At 31.6% G+C, this 22,595-nt stretch overlaps 1 protein-coding gene across 1 annotated transcript; it reads left to right on the top strand.

Moving 5' to 3' along the window:
* The first annotated feature begins 11,615 nt into the window (after window positions 1–11,615).
* On the top strand, window positions 11,616–22,325 carry LOC132753213 (uncharacterized). Its single transcript, XM_060743657.1, has 3 exons — window positions 11,616–11,719; window positions 15,001–15,330; window positions 20,016–22,325. Exons 2-3 carry the CDS (start codon window positions 15,002–15,004, stop codon window positions 21,361–21,363), a joined length of 1,677 nt encoding a protein of 558 aa, XP_060599640.1. The 5' UTR covers window positions 11,616–11,719; window position 15,001; the 3' UTR covers window positions 21,364–22,325.
* Window positions 22,326–22,595: the final 270 nt, after the last annotated feature.

Here is a 22,595-nt window from a genome sequence, read left to right as displayed (position 1 = left end):
CATTAACGGGACGTGGTCAGTTATCTTTAGATTACAATTTAAGCTAAGCCATCAATGAACTTTGACAAATGTTAAATTTTCGTTTTCGTTTATAACATGCATTGTTTAAAGTTAAGTACTCGGACCTTAAAATCATACCACGTTAACATATTCAGAACTTTTAAATAAACGTGTTTAATTTGTACATGATGTTACAATCATATTAAAATATTGAGATAAACCATACAGTAGTGAAAGGTTCTATAAACAGGTGATACATATATTTTATGAAAACTCTGTCATAATAATTCAACGTATTCAAATGATAACTAATCTTGAATGTAACTTGTAGAGTTTTGGCATTCGATTCTTATTTGTCAAATATATTTACGGACAACATTGAATTTCTTATACAGTACTTTGCTGTGGTTAAACTATTTAGAATACATTAGTATTTTTTTGAGCTAGAAGATAAATAAGATCTTTCTTCTTTTTCTTTTTTTATCTTAACATACCTTTTGTGTTGTTCACGTGTTTTCAGATTTATTGGCTTCATGTTATTTGTGTCTTATAGGCCCATTTGGCCGGGTGTATACTATTGTGTATACATGTCTTGTTTGTTCATTGCTTGTATGTTTACATATGACACATTAATAAAATATTTATTTACTTACTTATAGAGGATATTGAATGAGTGTAGGTTTAATACTAAATTTATTGAACGAGTTGAATAAAATCATATTATGCGAGCCTCTGGCGAGCATAATATTGTTTTATTCAACGAGTTCAATAAATTTAGTATTGAATCTACACGGATTTAGTGTCCAACTTTATTTGTCATCCAATGAAAACGCTGTATTTTTTAAAAATTCTGTGCGTTAATGATCATAGAAGAACAAAAACCGATACTATATCGAAGTCCGTTCATAGTCGACTTCTATTTTTCATAGTGGTTCATAGAACCGCGTTTGTAAAAAGAGTCATTTGCATAAATTTGCACATGCGCTTTCATGGTCGCTTTTGAATATTTATTAAGTAAAAATGACGGCAAATGGTCAGCTAACATGAATTTGGTATTTATGGATAAATGATATACATGCAGTTCAGAATTAAATCCACGTCTTGGCTAAAAAGAAAGATCTACTGCACGTGTAACAGTAAAAACCAATACAGAATGTAAGTTAATATTTTTTACGAATGTAATTAATTTGTAACTAAGAGGAGAGGCATGTGTGTTTTTTTCGGTAGACAGAAAGTGAAAGTAGACATTATGTTTTTTTTTGGAAAATGCATTACATGACCTTGTGTTAATACATGACATTTAGTGTATACATGTATAAATCGTATCAGATATTAGCTACTGAGTATCAATTGAATGTTTTCCGAAAATAAATGTTTCAATAAACTCGCATCAGCCATATGCCGTACTAAAATGCAAGGATTACATGCGTATTCGCGCGCAGTGACGTAAATCATACATATTTATAAGGTCAAATTCAAACCCACCATTCAGGTAATTGTTTAATAAGGGGATTGGTAGTGACGTTATAAAGTGAATATTAATGAGGCCAAATAAAGTTTGACACTAAATATGTTAGTATTCATCCGTAGCTGTTCTATAGAAATTAGAAACGTTCTCCTGTCGCTATAGCTCCCGTCGAAATTCCTTTTTCTGTACATAGTGTAACGCTAACATTAGCGCTCTTTAACGCTATGTTTATAGCGCAAATGACGTGACGTCAAAGTGTTATTACACTGGTGTAATATCGTCTAGTGTTTTATCGTTTGTATTAAATGGCTTTATTGCACTCCTGCACCGCGGTTTATGTGATAAAATATAATATTAAACGATACATATAGGATGAAAATGTATGAAATTATGTATGTATAACACAGAGATGGATGAATTAATGTTTTCTTGTATGCATACGTTATAGAATGAAAAAAAATAGAAACATGTATTTGCGTGTTAAAGAACAAAACACGTGTATTTGCATTATGTGATTGTCTAGCACACACTAAATAATATTCACAAATTTCTTTCCTTTCACCGCTTAAAGTCCCATCCGGTACTATTGTGTAATCTTAAGAAATTGTCTAGCTAGTTTGCGGAAGATAGCGAGTCTTTTCTCACCTTATCGATTGTGTTCTATAGCACTTAAGAGAAAAACGGGGTCTTCATCCACCATGAAGGAGAAACGTGCCGACATACTACTTTTATAATGTTGGTGATTCCAAAGAACTGTGGTAAATTTGAATGAAGTTTATATTATCTTTTGTTTAGCCACTAAAAGCAACGTACATGAATTAAATAAGTTTGTTTACTGCAGAATGGCCGAAAATGGTTCCTTTCCGTCGTTTCTTTAACAGAGTGGCAATACCACGTGACCTAGACATCATTTTCGGCATCATTTCCAAGACAAATATTGCTCGAATCAAAAAGGAAAATAGCCGTAAGTATTTTATTTCTGCGCCGATTCCTTTGGGATATGCACCATTCTTCGGAGAAAAATATAAGCTTGCCATAGAATAGTGTTTTTCGTTCAGTAAATGAGCCGTTTTATCAAACACTTTGTTTAACCTTGAAAGTTGCTTGTATACGAGCGGACTTCAGTTGCAAGCTATTTCATTTTCTTGTATTATCTGATCTACGCCATGATTTAAAAGTCGTGATTACATCAACCGGGAGTACGGAAGGCAAAATCTTACTTAAATATGATTACATTGCAATTATTTATGGCGTAAAGCAGTTTTCAGAATTGGTTACAAATGCGAAGAAACATGAATTAATTCCGTTCTTTTTCTATAATAACGACTTTTCTTATGGAAAAGTCTGTTTTAGGGAAACAAATTATGCCTTGCCGTTGTAATAACGCAGACAGCGTCGTTACGTCATGTTCTTTAAACGATTGTGTCAAATGGTAAACTAATGAAAACAATAAGTGGGGGATGGACTCTCTCACTAATGTTCTTAAACATACTGTTGCAAAAAATATATAGTTTGTTCCATCTCCTTGTTTTAATTTTGCGTCATTTTTTTGTTTTCCTAGGAATGCCCTAACAGAGTTATGTATGCCCGGTTCCCCAACCTTTTGGCTTTTTAAGGACGTTTTCAGGAGTTTTCATATAGACATATAGGCAAAACCAAAACTGTTCCAAAGAGTTTTAAGCGGGAAAAATGGGGTCCTCATAAATTAAATCGTGCGCATAAAATGCCAAAGATTTAAAAAGATATTATTTTGTGAAATAATTTATATACGCCAATATGTATAACTTTAATATGTATGCCACGAGTTCCAAGTCGAACAATGCAGACTACAGTTTACAGCAGTTTTCTGAATTGGTTGCAAATGTGAAGCAACATGATTTTCGTTCTCTGTCTATAATTATGCTAACCAAGAAAACATTTAATTATACGACGTAATGTATATTAAATAAAGTATGTACACAAATGAATCGCAATAAGTGATTTCAGAAGTCTGTTTTTGTAAAGCAATTTATTTGCTCCTTAATCATTGCTCTTTCACAGTAATGATTGTGAAATATCTATGAGTGTCATGAAGCAATACTAATTACTGACGTCAAAAAGAGAAAAAAAAGCAGAATCCCAAAAGAACACCCACGATTGAAAATATGGCAGCCTCGGTTTGACCCAGTCTGTTCATGGACTGTACTGGAAATGCAAACTATCGTCCACTCCTACCCGAGAACATAGTCTTCATACCCTTCGCAGTAAAATGGATTTTTTGTGTAAGGTAGAACGCGACAGTTTGCGAACTTTCGAGTAGCGTCTTGAAAATTGGCATGCAAAAAGTTGACCATATTTCTGATTAGGTTCCGTTGATTTTATTTCAATAGTTTTAGCCAATTTTTGTACACACGGCGTAAAAGTTGACCATCAAAGCCCGTTTTTGAACATGACGTCGTTGTGTATCCTTGGCAACTGTTACGGGTATTTCAACGCCATTGGCGGACAAAATATTTTAAATTCTACAGCATTCGACGGAAATTATTTTTTCCTTTAAGCTGATATAAAATTTATTGTTTTACGCCGAAAAAGGTTTGAAAAATGGAAAGAAAAGTGTCAATTTTGTGTAGAATTTGACGTTCAGTTTAGCCGCATTTTTCGACTTCAAAGTGGCTTATTAAAAAATTCCTGAAATGAATTTTTGATTTTTTTCTTTAAACGTACTTTAAAAGGTATACTCAGTCTAAATGACTAAACAAATTAGGGGCTCACCGACTCAATTTTTTCGGTACACGTGATTTTATTTTCCCCACCCCTTTGGATAAAAGTCACGCTATCACGGGGCGTTTGTTATTTTTATGTCATTCAAACGATCGCCCTGTGTCAAAATCCCGCTGTAAACGGAATTTTACGCCATTATGACCACTGCAGAAAATATATGGATACAATAAAGGGTACGGAATTCCAAATATTATAGATAGACAGGCAAAAATAAGTGAAATTTGAATACTTAGATGTACGGGACCGTATATCATGCAATACGTATATGACTAATATATACCGTGATCCGTACACTCGTAATATACGGAAACTTTGTATGATGTCCGTATTTACTAAAATACGTTTTTTAATTAAAATGTCAGATATTACCAAAATATGATTTTTTTATTCTTGTAAATATACATTTTGTATATAAAACAGAGAAAGGGGATGTACTTCAGAATGACTCACTTTCTACAAGAGGAAAGAAATAATAGTCTGATCTGACATTTGTCAGAATAACATTTTAAATAGTAAAACTTTGAGTAAAATGTAATATTTCCCTGTTTTATTAACATGTCAATTGCATACTTATTAAATGGTCGTTGAACAGAACATATAAAACATCGACAGATCCTTTACAGTGCCCGTAGCATGTACTGATAAAAAAATGACAATATATATTGAAATTTATCATGCCATTACTATGACAACTGCCTGATAAAGCCTGTCTGAGAACATCAACCTTTCTCAGTCAGTGACTTGAGAACACTATGTTCCTACGCCAGATCAGCATTGATGATGTTTATTGTTGGTATTGTTTAATTGACTTTGCTGAATATTTATGATAATACACAGTAAATAAATTGTTAAAACAGATTGTACCAAAAATTGTGTTGTGTTATAAAATTATTGGTAAAAACCCTCGGACTACTTTTTTGGCGTAAAACCCTCTTGTGGTTACCGTACTTTCAGAAATTTAGCGCCCCGAATTAAAAAAATAAGATGCAAAGTCATAATAGAGGCATGATAAAAAGAATAACAGGTTACTGTCTTTTGAGGAAGGGATTTCTCAGACTCGGCTAGATATGGTCCGGAAGGGGCTCGGCAAGCCTCGCCCCTTCCAGGACCATATCTAACCTCGTCTGAGAAACCCTTTCTCAAAAGACAGTAACCTGTTATTCTCTATATCTTTATTTTGTATAAAGATTTACAACGCCGCCTTTTTGCAGTATCTAGCTCAGGACCGCCTGGTTCGCTACATATGTTCTGCTAAACATCTGCAGACGTGTATTTACAGCGTTTCATTATATTTCATGTTTACAAATACTGTTTTTAAGTTTTCCTGTTCAAAATTAATCCTACCATAAATTTGGCTATACAGTGAATAATGAATATTTACAAAAGGCCGATTTGATATTGATGTTTTTAATACAGCGTTTATGGTGAATCCTCAATTAAACGATATTTTTAACATTATGATAATCTAAAAAGATAAGCAAAACGAGAGAAAATGTATTAAAGATGTTTATTTACTTGTAGAATCGAACGTGCTACATCTGTAATCCAACACCCACGAAGCTAACGTTTCAAACATGACTGTTGCTTCACGCTTATATAATTAACTAACTAAATTTCATTTATGAACCGTATATTTTAATTTGTCAATCTTTCGCACCGTTATTTAGCATATACTCTGTCAAATTGTTGTAATAGTTTTTGCTTACAAATGAAATTCAAATTCTGAGTTTTAATAGGTGAAATAAAATACATATCACTCACAGTACATCGCTCATAGTATGGGTAATACAAAATGTATAGCTTTGCAGATTTTTTGTAGACTACGTAATACTATTAATTTATGATCGAATTTTAAATTTCTAAATTTACATAAAAATATATAGTTGCTTTTTATTCCTTATGACATATTTCTCGATTCAAGTTTATTAACTTTAATGAATTACAATATCAAAAAGTTACACCGCAATGATAACTCTCCGCTGTATTTGTTTGCGCAGCGTACGCGTTGCGTTGAACGCCTGACGTCATATAATGATTTTCTTTACATCCGTCTGTTTACAATTCCATATGAAGTTATTAATCATGCTTAATGTTTTTTGTACATTTTCTTTCAGCAAGCATAAAATTTACGTCACAAAATGGAAAGGCGATAATAAATTCAATAAAGTTGCACTTCGACCAATCCCATGATAGTTAGACAATTGTTGTTACATATCTAGCAAGTTTCGTTCACTGCTGACAGTTCCTTTTTGCTCAAGTAACACGCTATATTGAAATAAATACTTGTATTTAGACTTTACTAGCCTGGGTTCCAGTCTTTGCTTCTGTTAAGAAAATGGAGTATTTATCAATCAGAAATTGTGACGTGCTCGTAAAAAGTAGCGCGTATACTATGAATAAGCAAAATATCAACGCCTAAATCACAGGCTAAGATTTTAAATATATAAATATCCTTTTTCATCGTCAGGTCTCATTCTAAATTTTAAGCATTTGCATTGGAACATTGTTGTTGTTTTTTCTTATGTATAAGTAAAGCTCTGGAACAATTCTCCTGATAAACTGAATATTATTGCCGCACTTTGAAGTCTCAAACGTATCTGCATACGTCGAATTTCGTAACAAAATTAAACAAGGGGTAGGGGAAATAAAATCACATGTACCGAAAAAATTGAGTCGGTGACCCCCTAATTTTTTTAGATATTTTGACTAAGTATACATTTTGTAGGACGTTTAAATGAAAAAAATCAAAAATTCATTTCAGGATTTTTTTTAAGCCACTTTAAAGCCGAAAATTGTAGCTAAACTGACGTCAAATTTTACACAAAATTGACACTTTTCTTTCCATTTTTCAAACCTTTTTCGGCGTAAAACAATAAATTTTATATCAGCTTAAAGGAAAAAATAATTTCCGTCGAATGCTGTAGAATTTAAGATATTTTGTCCGCCAATGGCGTTGAAATACCCGTAACAGTTGCCAAGGATACGCAACGACGTCATGTTTAAAAACGGGCTTTGATAGTCAACTTTGACGCCATGTGTTCAAAAATTGGCTGAAACTATTGAAATAAAATCAACGGAACCTAATCAGAAATATGGTCAACTTTTTGCTTGCCAATTTTCAAGACGCTACTCAAAAGTTCGCAAAGTGTCGCGTTCTACCTTGATATACATTACGTCGTATAATAAAATGTTTTTATTGGTAAACATAATTATAGACAGAAAACGAAAGGCATGTTGCTTCACATTTGCAACCAATTCTGAAAACCGCCTTAACCTGTAGTCTGAATTGTTCGAGTTGGAACTGGTGGCATACATATTAAAGTTATATACATATTGGTGTATTTAAATTACTTCACTAAATAATATCTTTTTAAATCCTTGACATTTTATGCGCACGATTTTATTTATGAGGGTCCTCCTTTCCGCTTAAAATGTTTCTGTTATCATATTCTAACCTAGCTTAAGGTCTTCAGCGTACCCGTTTATATACTATGACATGACGTGAACGCTGAAGATAACCCCGTAGGGAAAGTCCACCAATAATCGTGCCAGAAATCTGACACGCTCGTATTTATTCATCGAACATGCCATGAAGTAAAGTAAAGCATACCTTGAAAAAACTATATATAATCTGTTGATAAGCCAAGGATGGACAAATCAAAATCTTATTAAGAACATAAACTACCTAATAGTTTCAGGCAGGTAAAAATTTCGGCACTTGGCCGCCATATTGCCAAAATGTTTGACCACGTGATTACGAGATTGACCTTTATGAACCCATGTGCCTCCAATATTTTTATACTGTATTACATTACTTTTTTTTAAAGATATTGAAAAAGGTGATTTACTGACTTTTATATTCAATAAAATCATATTTAAGTACTGAAAAATTAAAGAAAATAAATAAAAACATTATCTTGAATAAAAATATTGAAATCATGTCAACAAAATGTTCTAAATATAGTACACGACTCTATTCAAATCTGTTCCCGCGAATGACGTCATACGAGGTCTCGCGTGGCACCTGAATGTCATGGCCGACTGTAGTCGGCGTAAATTGATGTTTTACAGTTAAATCGGCAATTTTAATGACGGTATTAATATGTTGATACTTTATTTGGTATAGAATGATACTAAAATAATTGTTTTATCGTAAAATGCACAAGAATTGATTCGGTCAAGTGTATTTGTAAGTGAAAAACAAGAATAAATCAACTAATGTTATTCTGGTTAGGTTTCGTAACGGGTCTAATCCAAAACTTTAATGCCGCATCAGATGAAAAACAAAAATGTTAAAGAGCGGCTTATAAAGTTTTGGAAGCCAGAACTAATTCTAACCGCGTGACAAGTTTAAAGAAACTCAGTTTTGATTTTGCCTATATATCTGTATGAAAACCCCCGAAAACGTCCATTAAAGCCAAATGGTTGGGTTACCGCGCATACATAACTCATTCCTAGGAAAACAAAAAAAAAATAACGCAAAATTAAAACAAGCAAATGGAACAAACTATATATTTGTGCAACAATATGTTTAAGAACATTAGTGAGAGAGTCCATCCCCCATTTATTGATTGCATTCTTTTACCATTTGACACAATCGTTTAAAGAACATGACGTAACGAAGCTGCCTGCGTTATTACAATGGCAATGAATAATTTGTTTCCCAAATAACAGACTTTTCTAAGAATAGTCGTTATTATAGAAAGAGAACGGAATTCATGTTTCCTCACATTTGTAACCAATTCTGAAAACTGCTTTAAGCTGTTGTCCAAATTTATGGCTTGGAACTGGTGCCATTATTGTCAATTGTAGAAAAAGATTTACGCCATAAATAATTGCAATATAAACATATTTAAGTAGGACTTTGGCTTCCGTACTCCCGGTTTATGTAATCACGACTTTTAAATCATGGCGTAGGTCAGGTAATACAAGAAAACGAAATAGCTTGCAACTGAAGTCCGCTCGTATACATGCAACGTTCAAGGTTATACAAAGTGTTTGATAAAACGGCTCATATACTGAACGAAAAACACTATTCTATGGCAAGCTTATTATTTTCTCCGAAGAATGGTGCATATCCCAAAGAAATCGATGCAGAAATAAAATACTTACGGCTATTTTCCTTTTCGAATCGAGCAATATTTGTCTTGGAAATGGTGCCGAAAATGACGTCCATGTCACGTGGTATTGCCACACTGTTTTAGTAAAAAAGTAAGCTAGATCAACTAATTAATCGAATATAAAGTTACGTGAAAATATTCTGCGGAAACAAGTTAACGTCAGTTTTTCTAAAATAGTATTAACTGGTCAAATGTTTGATTGTCGAGCAGAAATAATGCCTGCTGTAAAAAAGACCTCTCCAATGTAACACTAATTTCTGGAAACAAAGTAGGCATTTTTCTCATTTTAAATGAAATCAGATAAGAGTTTATCACGAAAGATACAGTAAAGTATTTGATAGCTGTCAATCAAATACGTATATTACTAAGCTCAGTCAGTTGTTACTGTAACTGGACCATAATATCTACTCGGTATCGTAGAAACAGCTTTTTTAATATTGCTATTCTTTGTATATTTAAACTGTTTGGACAGTAAATTCTGACCATCAGTCTCACTCTGTTCTGATTGTTTAACTGACTTACATTATCCACTAGTGCTCGATTATTCGACAAAATCTGCTCCTTGTTGTATCCTACCGTTGTAGAGATCAATTTATTGGTACATATATTTATTATAGAATGTTTTTCTCGATCTATTTCAAGAAGGTCACAAGAAGGCCTCGTGATTCTTATCTTTAAATCTCTGCCTCTTAGCTTTCTGTATATCTTCTATTGTTTTTACCATTTGTAGAGTAGTAACTTTACAACCTTATTAAAAAATAGCTATAGATAATAAAGTGGTCGTTACTTTAAAAATCCTGTAACATTTCATATATCGTTTAATAGAAGAAAAAGATAATAGTTTTGCATGTGTTAAAGATGGTCTTCAAATGAATAACAAAACAATTCCGTATTTAAGTGTATGGTTCATCATTATAATATGTAAATTAACAGAGGTCATGTGACACATGCTCACACAGCACCTAAACAAACATAGCGGCGTATCTCGCGTTTTTACTACAGGTCAGGTTAATCTTTAAAACAAAAAAAAAGTTAAAATTATAAAAATAGACTATTGTGCTTGATTAGCCGCTGTCTCCGGCATCCATGTGGATGGGTTATGTGACCGACCATGTGTTTGTGATGACGTACCGTTGTGTTATATTTAGAAACACCGAGTCAGCGTCGAAGAATTTTCATCATTTTATTTTCTGCAATAAATTACAAATTTTGATTTTGTTCCGTTTACCGTTTATCAAAACTTTCTTATACATGGAAAGAAAAAAATCATTTGCTTTTAAAATCGGTTCATAAAAATGTGTAAAGCTGACAGGACATTATATGTTTATTACATAGTACATTTTTTATGAAGTTTTTCAGAATGGGAGTGACAATAATGTGCAATTACGATGCACGTAAAGTGATGCACGTGTCATCAATAACTTTCCAGTGCTTTCACGTGTTTACAAATAGATTGAGGAAGAAAATAACTGTTTGTGCTGATGGTAATTTAAATACACCGTTTTTACGACTGCGGTGTTGACAGATTCCTGAAGAGATGACACGGACCCCTTCGCCATTCATACTCAAAATGTATTGATAGAAAACATCATTTTCATGGCTTTTTTAAATAAGACTAGAATTAATGCAGTTGTAATAATGATATTGCACGCATATTCTAACAGACATTTCTAAGTTAAATTCTGAGTCGTAGTGTGAACTTCAAAGGAAATCTATGTTACTACCAGTATTGCAATAAATTGTCTCGTTAGAGCCATGATATATCACGAATTTCTAAACATGAACCATGGCGTTGTTTGAAATGTTTAACCATACATTTTATTGTTTACCAAAAGAAACGGAAACAAGCTGAATCAAGCTTAATCAAGCCAACGATCGTGTCAAACGCAACAGTCTAGTACAATTTGAATGTTACATGTAATTGATAATTATGTTGGTGACCTATATGATGCGGGATGCTTGTCTAGTATCCGACATGTTGTTGTTTTTGTTTAGTTTTTTGACATTTAAATTTAGTCTGTTTGATTGATAATTAATGCAGTTATAAATTAAATCATTAAGAATAAAAAGATATCAATTACATCAAATCAAATTTATAATAGAATAGTTTTATATTAAATAAATGGATGGTAAACATCAATAGGCAGCAATGTACCAGCTTAAATAATAACTTGTCTTGACTTTAATTTACACTTCTTCTACACGTGTATACATTTTGCAGTACAAAGCCGCATTTTCATACTAGAATGAATATGTGAATGTTACGATTAGAAATTACACGAGACACCGGGTAAACGAAAACGAAAGTAGGATCAAATTTGTTAAAAGATTCATGTTTCTTTTATGGAGTTTTACTTAAGAGTTAAATAAGGTAAGATATTTCAAGCTGAACTTTATAGCAGCAGAAGTTGTTATGTTTTGAACAATGTTTTACAGCCATTAAAATAACTATTTCTTTTCATAATAACTTTAAAAAAGCATTGTTTAAATTTATGATATTGATTTTTACCACATCGGTTAATACTTGACATAATTAATAATCAGAAGAACTGACATTAAATATGTTGCTATTTCGTAAATGTTGACCATACAATTTTCATAATGCCTAAAGTAGCCAGGTTATTAAAAATATGTTTAAATCGATCTTTATCTTGGATACACTAGTAGATAAACAAGTCGCAACATGACCGTGAAAAGTAAATAAGTTGTTATTAAGTAAACGATAGAATGGGCTAATGTAGAGAGAACACAAACAGTCAAGATAAATTGTATTTCAGGGACGTATCTTGATCTTAACTTGTGAGTAGGCCGATTTCAAGCCCCATGATTTTTTTTGCGTTGTCAATATTTTGGAAACATGTATGTGTAGGCCGATGATAGCATGGCCTATAGGAAGCTCAGCTACGTGTATGAACCTTGTTTAGGAATGCGACATACATACCAAATTATATTTTTGTACGCTGCATACGTTTTCGATAAATGTCTTAACCTCTTTTAAAGATAAAACAGTTTAAACATAGTTTATACTTTGGTGATATTTTATTAGAAATGAACTTTACCGCCGTTATGAACTTTTCCTTGACCATTTTAAAGAAACAAATTCAGCCCCGCAATAACACCTGCTAAGCTCATAGGTTAATAATCAGTTAATTAAATGTTTGTTAAATATATCCATTGGCTAGGTGCGTGTGCGTTATTATGATTATATACATATTGTATACAATCAATTGCCCCGCCTCTGAATTATCTGGAGAAGTTTCCAGATACTTGCAAAGAACAGGACAATCCTTTAAAAGAACCAAGAATAGTGTTAGGTTGTCTGGACGTCAATTTTTATTGAAATACTTATGGAGAGCGTATCTATTAAGCGAACACAAGAAATATAAGAAACAAATTTATATATTCAGCATTTTATATTATGTTTTTATGTAGGTTGCTTCAGCCAAAAATGATCGGTCTAAAACTCGAACCAACAACGTCCTGTGTGTCGGGAGATCATCATACCTATATACTACTAGGCGGTATAAAATTAATTATGTACTATTGATATAACAGAAAAATAGTACTTCCCATCGGTATTGGAATCGCCTATGTTAAAAAACGCATTTCATTCATTTTTAATCTCAACTGTTTTGTATGTTCTATTGCTAAGTTTAGAATATGTCCTTTTTTATCGTCGGGCAAAGAAGTTGAATCTTTAAAGCATCACGCTTTCAGATTCATGATAATTGTAATGAAAAAAATATATCTAAACAAAAATACATCGTGCATTATAAGTAACCAACAGGAAGCAATTAACCATTACAAACAGCACTCACAACCCATGTAAATTTACCAACATGAGGTCAAAATATTAAAAAATAGCCTTTACTGCGTCAATAACGCATTAAAATATTTTAATAAAAAAGACTGAAAAAATGAATGTTTCAAATGAAATATGTTGGCTCATCTGGATACATGCAGCTTTAATGCATTTATCAAGGTAGTGATCGCACCGGTAGATTGTATATACAACAACTATTTTGATGGCAGTATTTACTTCTTTCTTGTTATACCATCACATATAAACTGCGTAAATATGTAATCTTTACATTGTTTTAAATAAATGCCAATCTTAAGTATGTTCGATTGCTGAATTATCATTTGATACGCTAGTAACGTTGTATAGATGGTTCATTTGATGATTTAAAAAAAAACAATGTTTGAAACAAAATAAATTGATATTTATTCTATATAATAATCAATAAAATGTAATGTGAAAGTGTTGTATTTCATTATTTTTATGTTATATTTTACTTGTGTATATATCTTATTTAATTAGTGGTTATCATGATATAAAAAATATAATGTAACTCAAATGTCATTTGATAAATCTGTTAACACATTTCATCAGATTACACAATTAGGTTAGCGGGATCGAATATGTAGCACGTATGTGATATATTCGAGCGCTTTATGTGACATTTGGTCTGCTCATAAGACAGATAAAAAATCAACGTATAAGTCACATAAGGTATTATGTAACGTAATGAAAAAATGCACAAATCATAAACCGTGATTATCACCATCATCAAAAATCCATATAGAACATGCTTTAGCTCGTTGAAAAACGATCATAATCTACACAAGGAGCAAACGTTTACTAACCATTATCAACATCATTATCACAGTTATCATTATCTCAGTCAACGGTCCGACATACATATCATCATCAATATCATCATGATATTCAAGAAAATAATTATTTCAATTATTAAGGCGAATATCATCATTATGAGAAACATCATTATGGTCATTTTCATCATCTTTGTTACACTCAACGTACCTGTACTCATCGCCATCATCATTTTAAACATCAGCCACATACTTATTATCACAATAAACAAACATCTTTTCATCACAACACCATCGTTAACATAAATATTTCTTTATTTACACGTCTTACATTTAACAAGGGAGCAGTAGTACTACGACCTACATCATTTTCATCACCATCCGATCAATAAACATACCAAAATAATAATAATGATGATGATCATAATTATTATTATTATTATTATGATTATTATTATTTCTATTATTAATATTATTATTATTATTTCTATTATTATCATCGTCATCAACAACAATATCATTATTGCAACCGTCATTACAACAAGTCAATATATTTCCATATTTTAATTATGACCATTTATTTAGCTGACTTTTATGGATTTAGTTAAATAAAAATAAAAATAAACTAAAAGTGAATGTTTAATTATCATAAATATTGGGGGCGAATGTTTCTGAACTTAATTCAATAAATAACAAATTGAAATAACTCTCAAAGAATTCATCAACATTGCAATGTATAAATGTAATACAATAATACAATGTAATTATTATTATTATCATTAACTGAGTCTGCACAATGTGTACATATAAAACCCGCTTGTATATGTCACATTTTGTGTACAATATCAGTTTCAAGCACATGATATTTCATTCGTGTTACATATTATTTCCGTGACATATATTGTTCAGGAGAGCCTGTAAATAGATAAATTTTAAATTATTCTTTAAATTTACGGAAGGAAGCATTTTCAAATGTTATTTGTGTGACAGTGGCTACAAATTATAACATATACATATGAACAACTTGTTATATTGCAGAATGGCCGAAGGGAGTTCCTTTCCGTCGTTTACAGATGGCTCTGATGTCTGTGCTGAAAACTCTTGCACACCTTGCGGCGAGGGCAATATCAATGAAGAAGCTGTAAAATATTGTCATGAGTGTGAAGAGTATCTCTGTACAAGATGTACAAGTCAGCATACGTGGCAAAAGGCAACAAAAACACACAAGTTGGTTGATAAAAAAGATGCCAAACACAGTCTTGCTGTTGTTAAAACCAAATGCCTCTATCATCCGGACCGAGATATAGAGATGTTTTGCAGAAAACATGATATGGTTTATTGCGCCATGTGCATAGCAACAGATCATAGGTAACTAATTTAATTATAATAAAGATTTATTACGGATTTGCTAACGTACTTTCGATTAGGGTTTGTATGTTTAACTTACGGCGGATCTATTGATAGAAAGGTGTTTTACTAAAATTTGTGAACATACGAATTTCATATTTTTAGGCTTAAAATTAGCTGACAAAAACTTAAGTAAATAAGACGGAAATCATCTATGACTAACGACTGGGAATACATGTGAGAAACAAACGTGACAGATATGTTGACGGTGAAAGCGGCTCTAGAAATGTGCAGATTAAGAAAGGAGTGGATAGTTTGGCTTGATGAGATCATTGAGATTTTTAAGGTTCTTTTTTAAGTAGCAGAGTCTTCTTTTATATAAAGAACGTAAAGTACGAATCTGGTATAACCTCCCACAGTCGTGGTTGAACTTGACACAAATTATTATGAATCTGTTATTTGGTGTTTAGTGTTTTTTTAACTTCAGCAGCTTTGACGCTTAGTATATATCTATTAAGAGGTTTTTTTTAAATCATAGAACTCGGGTATTTTTAGCTCGACTTCTTTTCCAAGAAAAAGGTTATTGTTATAGTCATGTCCGTCATCACCACTTTCCGTTCATTATCTTGGCAACAGTTGTACGCATTCAACTCATATTTGACATATGAATAAATCACAGAAAAATGCAGGTAAAATTTTAATTTGGTCATCAACTCGACCATTCTAGAGCCGCTTTCACCGTCAACATATCTATCACGCTTGTCTCTCACATTTATTCCCAGTCGTTATTTTGACAGAGCGATGCCCCTTAAAGACATATTCAGTTTCCGTTCATTTCATTATCTCTCTTGAAAACATTTGTACTAAAGATACGTCAAGAATGCTCGTGTCGAGTTTGAATTTGATCATTGTTTGATGATTTATGCCCCCTTTAACTTTGTCATGTTGGAAATTAATAAGAAATTTTCAGTTTCCTTTCAATATCTCTCCAACACTTGTACACATTCACAACAGTTGCACGCATTTTAACTAAAATTAAATATATGGATATGACATAGGAATACACAGGTCAAGTTTGAATTTGGTCATGGTTTGATGATTTTTGACAGAGAAACCTCTCTTGAACTTTGAAGAAAATATTATTTTTTTCATTTCCGGTTATTATCTCCCCAGCAGTTATACTCAATCAACTCAAATTTTACAGAACAGACAAAACAGAACATATGTTTTACACTTGTACATGAATAATCACGTCACATGATCATGATATCACACACTACAATATAATTCTTGTCAGGTAATGGCAAAAAAATGTTTACAAAAATAATGTTAAGATATGTAATAAGTAAATATTTTTTTCAATCATAAATGTATTAAAATCACACAATATAAAAATTGAAATGGTTTGTGTTAACATTGAATAGTTTAAGCAATTTAGGGTATTTTAACTTAGAATGAAAAAAAAAAAAGATTTGTGCCTAAATATTATTACATTTAAAATTTTGGCTGCATGCTTTCGTGGCGTTACTTCATATTTATGGTTTATTCTATTTTGTGATTTTATTAACCTGTCAATTGCATACTGATTACACGGTCAATGCACACAATATATTAATCTTTGATAAATGATCGTAAAAATTCGTGAGATGTACTCAGTAAGAATTGATTGAATTTAATAGTTTCTATGAAATAGTTATACGGACCGTTATAGCGCAATATGGTAAACTACCGGTTTATAACTTCAAAATGTCCCACCTGTTGTTAGATCTAGACCGCGTTTGTCTATGCTTTTTTCTTATTTATATTTTCCACATTATTGGAGGGATGGTTGTTTTTTTTTTAATATGTTTTGCACTTATTGTGGCAAAGACAATATACTTTTTTAAATAGCATTGTTTAAGAATTAAAATTTAAATAAATAAATAAATTTCATTTCAATGCCATAAAATTTAATACAAAACAAACAAATCTGTGTTTCTAAATTGTTCCATATCCGTTTAGACTATTTTGCAAGCCCTATTCTCAAAAATAAATAATGGGTCTAAAATCAATTGCAAATGTATGAATCGAACCATAGACCTCTAATATATGAGGTAATCACTCAACCGACTGTGCTATTGCGGATATAACCAGAACATAAACATTCAGATAGTGTGCCTTTTCAAAACATTAGTCATATACTCCAAATTAATTCTTGAATCTATACGAACAGAACCGAAGTGGTATCGAATTTTTAGTTGAGTACTATAATGTATTCATAATTGACAGGTCAATAAAATCAGACTATAACTGTCGCTTATTTATTAATGAATGGATTAAATTTATATTTAAATACAACAATGTTTAGGATGCGATCAAACTAAAATTGATCTTTACTTATTAATGACTTTGGACTTGAGTTTATAAAATGAATTTTGTTCAAATTGTCATAATTTCGATATGTCCGTACGGATAAGATTTATATATTGACAAGCATATTGAATAGTTAAGATGTGATCTTGACTGACTATAAATTTATTTATAAATGGATTTACTTCTAAATTTACTAAATTCTGCTATACTAGTAATTGGCTGTTACTTTGTAGTTAAGAAATGTATTATCTTCATACTCGGGCAAAATAACCCTTACGTCATGTCCTTCTAATATATTTTACTGACTTTCTCTTTGAGCTTAAAATGACCATGACCGTCAAAGTCAAATTATTGAAATTCTTCTATAATTGACTGTAACCTTGTAATTAAGATATGCATTTTCTTCTTACTTTTGGCAAAATAACCCTTTCGTCATGTCCTTCTAAAATATTTAACTGACCTTGGCTTTGAGCTTTAAATTACATTTACCGTCAAAGACAAATTATTGAATTTCGAAAGTTGTTATAATGTTTATTTATTTATTTACGGATTTAATTCATACGTGGACAAAACATCGCTTGTGACAAGACAGTCATGCTGAATAATTTTAATGTGTCTTGACCTTGTTCTTCACCGTCATTGTCAAATGATAGAATGTGCTAATATTTTCTTAACTTTGTTGTTTATTTATGGAAATGATTCATACTTGGACATACTAGATCGACTTAATTTAATTAAAAATGGAACAACGATTTTTTTGTTTTTTTCTTTTAAAAGGTTAGTGTAAACCTTTTATTATTTTGCATTTAGGAAAAGTAAAAAAGTCAAGCGTTGCTCCCGCTCGTCGGTGGCTCTTGTTTGATATCAAGTTTTATAATACTGCACTTTGTAATTTAAATCCGTAATTATTATTTCTAGAAAAGGTCATATAGTCGTATTTATTTTATTTTATTCTTTATTATAGTCTCATCAATGTGATACAGTATATACAACATATCATACATAAAAAGCATAATTAAAAAGAAGACACATTGTCACTCTCTACAGAGTTATAAGAGACTTTGTATATGTTAATATCATAATTACAAGTAAAATCGTTATAATTACACCATTGAAATGGAGAATTAAAATTCACATATTATAGTACATATATAATATTTCCATCTGTATGGGACATTCATGATTGTATATAGTATGCCCTAGTCATGTTCTGGATAAGTTTAAGTAAAAACATGGATATATAGGATGTAATTTATTGTATAATGTGAGAACATGCATATACAGGACATGATTAGGTACATGTACATGTTTATAAGGGAGGTGACCAAATAGGAACATGGAAGTATAGGATATTTCAAGTAGGAACATAAATGTAAATGATATGATCAAGTACATGTTTGTAAGGGACATAATCATGTAAGAATATGATTATTAAGAATATTACAAGTAAGAAGACGTTATCAAGTACAGGTTTGTAAGTAACCTGGTCATGTATAAAGAACATAGATGTTTAGGACGTGACTAAATGTCGTATGTATACATTTGTTTGTAATATAGTCGTTTATTAAGCGCCATATAACCTGTCAGAAATTTTATTGTATTGTTATTTATTTTCGCGATAAACTGTATTGTCGAGATAATATTTCACGACTCATTAAGGACTCATTTATCAGTTTTTATTTTACGCTTACCAGTGAAAAACTGGATTTTCCGTGAAAGACAATGATGCTGAACATTTTTGTACTGAAACACTTGTATGATTGATAATTGTACATAGTACTACCTGTATTGGCTGTTTTTTGTATGGCAAATATTAAAATATCACTATTTCACTTAGAAATATTTAATTGTTACACAAAATGATGATCAAAATCTCGCATATACTTTGTGTGCATGTAGTGTTGTTTCTTGTAGCCGCTGAACGGTTTGCACTATGATATTCACGAGCGTATTTTAATATAAAACCGTCTGAGAGCGCTGAATTTTCTTTACAATAAAAACAAGTGTGTGCGGAACGTGAATATACATTTATATATATGTTCATATAGCACATTAACTAAAAAATACAGTTTATACACTTTTCAGTGAGATATATCGCATATTCACTTAAAACAAACAAATATCTTCAACATATTTTCAACATTAAGCAGCTTTTATGGATTGACCACAAGGAGTTATTTTTACCACTCTCTCTAAATACATAATATAAAATCGAGAAAACCCTTGTGTGATTGATACAATCAAGAGAACTCGAAGTCCTGGTGTATAGTATACAGACACACTTTTGTATGCTGATGCATGAAATGTATCATTAAAAGAAATAATTAATAATCATTAAATCATTATAATTTCAGAGTTTGTGAACAGGTAGACAAAATTGAATCCAAGTTAACGTCCAGTGTAAATCAGACCGAGATTAATCACATATCTGGTGAAATAGCGACAGCTAAGGAAACCTTAATAAGTGCCACAGAGAAACAAAAGCACAATTTGGCTTCACTTGAGGAGGAAAGGATCAACATAGACAGGACATTAGATGATATTGAGGAAAAGATGATACATCACATCAGAAAATTGAAACAAGAGGCAAAGCAATCTGTAACCAAAAAGTATGACATGATGAAATTAGGACTTGAGTCTGAAATTAGCACATCATCTAATATGATTGAGTCTTTGAAGGAGGGTTTACAACACCTGAAATCAATTGATAGTCTTAATCCAGAGCAGCAATTCATTCACATTAAACTGACAAAGAAGACTATTACAAATGCCAGAGAATTAAATACACAAACCGATTCTAAAGGAATATGTTCAATCAGTTTTACAGCTAATAATGCATTAGCAGAATTTGTTTCATCAGTTGATTCGTTTGGTCTTGTTCAAGAAGGCAAGCAACTGACAAAACCAAAGCAATACAAACTGAAGGCAATGAAAGATATCAATGTAAAACTTAACAATGATAAAAGTGCATGTAATATCTCTGATATATGTCAACTATCAGACGGAAGAATCGTGCTAACGGATCAAACAAACAGGAATGTTAAAATGCTTGACCTTAACTACAACGTCAAAGACAGTTGCGAATTAGATGCCGGTCCCACTGGTATATGTTGTATCAGCAGCAATGAAGTTGCAATTAAAATGACCAATAACACAGTCCAGTTTGTATCTGTTGAATCATCTCTGTCTAAAACCAGATGCTTTTCAATATCAGGCGGGATTTATTATGGATTGACATATTGTGATGGTGGACTTTGGGTATCTACTGGTGGTGGTATTAACATATATAATACTGCAGGTACTTTGATCAAATCTCTTGATAAAAATCACGATGGTAACAGGATATTTAAGTCCAGTACCCAACATATGTCTGTCACTGGTGATAAGGTGATCGTTACAGATTGGTCTGATGGTGCTGTATGTCTTAATAAAGATGGTACAGTGATGAGGGAACTGCGTGATAGTAGATTGAAGAATTCTAAAGGTGTATGTGTAGCTGATGATGGTACCGTGTTTGTATGCGGATACTATTCCCACAATGTTGTGATGTTCAACAAAGATGGGAACTGTAAAGGAGAGTTAGTAGCGGCAAACTGTGGTTTAAAGAAGCCTTTAAACATGTGCTACAATAAACATAAAAACACGCTCATTGTGATAACGTACGGGTCAACTACATTAAAAGTACTTGAGTTTGAAGAATAAAACATGTTGTCATGTTCATTGAATACAAAATAAACATTTGTAGGGATAGGTGCATTAAGATTTCTGATTTTAATTTTATGAAGATGTATTGGTCACATGTTATCAGTTTTGTTTATAATATGAAATTACTGAAGACTTTAGTGTGAGTGTGAGTTTATTTATTCAATATTTTGTTGTGCCCGTTCATGCCTGAAAAAATGCACGGAGGGTCACCTGAAGTCTTCCTCCACCAGTAAAGCTGGAACGTCGCCAAATGACCTATACTGTGTTCTAAATCACCATCCCCGGGTTGAGAAGCCGATAAAAGAATATTGCCTTTTAACAGTTTTATATAATATAATTATATATTTAGTAATATAACTAGTAACAAGTCACTTTTATTTTGACGTGTTTACCAATTTACAACCTAATACCATGCCATGTAAATTTTGTATAGTTATATAAATATGTTGCACTATATTAATGTAACTGTAAAGATCCTGTATGTTTTGTGAATGATATTGTTACTGTGTGTATACCACACTTGCAAAGAGTTATATTTGTATATAATTATGCAAGTAGAACAATTTTCAAACATCGAAGAATATGTAAAATGTGTACTGCAAATATTTGTGCACATATATTTAATCAATAAATTATATGCATTCATTTCTTATTGGAAAATTTGACTTAGAATTTATAGAAAATAAATTAAATTACTTATTACCTCCCTTTATTTACATGTAATGTAAAATTCGGTAATATCTCTATAAATAATGCTTATTGGAACTTACAATATTGACAAATCTTAATTTGAGCATCATATTTATGAAATAAAACCTTAAAAAGTTGTCTTACAGGATCTTTAAAACGTTTTGACTTAAAACAAATGGTCTGTTATATTATGTGCCGAAATAGATTTTAGAAATATGTCTATCTATTTTATGTTATGTTTGTTACTTATATACATTTGTATTCAAATAGATGGATTTTGTTTGTTCTTTTCCCATGACATTTTGATATGGTAGATTGCGGTTTTACAGCAATAAATGCACGATATTTAGTATAAACAGAAAGAACATTACTGTATTAAATTGTATTTATTCATCGTATTTTGCTGATATCAACTGTTAAAGGGAAGTAATTATGAAATGTATTTGATCAAGTAGTGTTTTATAACCATCTCAGGTGGTCGTGTATAGTATTAGTTATAAAGTTTTTTTGACAGTTTATATGGCCCTATATAAACGGCT

This window comes from Ruditapes philippinarum, unplaced genomic scaffold (genome assembly GCF_026571515.1).
Source record: "Ruditapes philippinarum isolate M1 unplaced genomic scaffold, ASM2657151v2 ctg1081_1_1_1_1, whole genome shotgun sequence".
NCBI classification, from domain to species: domain Eukaryota; kingdom Metazoa; phylum Mollusca; class Bivalvia; order Venerida; family Veneridae; genus Ruditapes; species Ruditapes philippinarum.
The sequence above is the reverse complement of the archived record's forward strand: the minus strand, read 5'-3'. Positions and strand labels throughout refer to the sequence as shown.

What these genes read in the sequence shown, in the direction of transcription:
- LOC132753213 (XM_060743657.1), top strand. Translation starts at nt 15,002, where the DNA reads ATGGCCGAAGGGAGTTCCTTTCCGTCGTTTACAGATGGCTCTGATGTC. An exon ending in TGCATAGCAACAGATCATAG is followed by an intron (nt 15,331 to 20,015) that starts GTAACTAATTTA and finishes TTATAATTTCAG; the next exon opens with AGTTTGTGAACAGGTAGACA.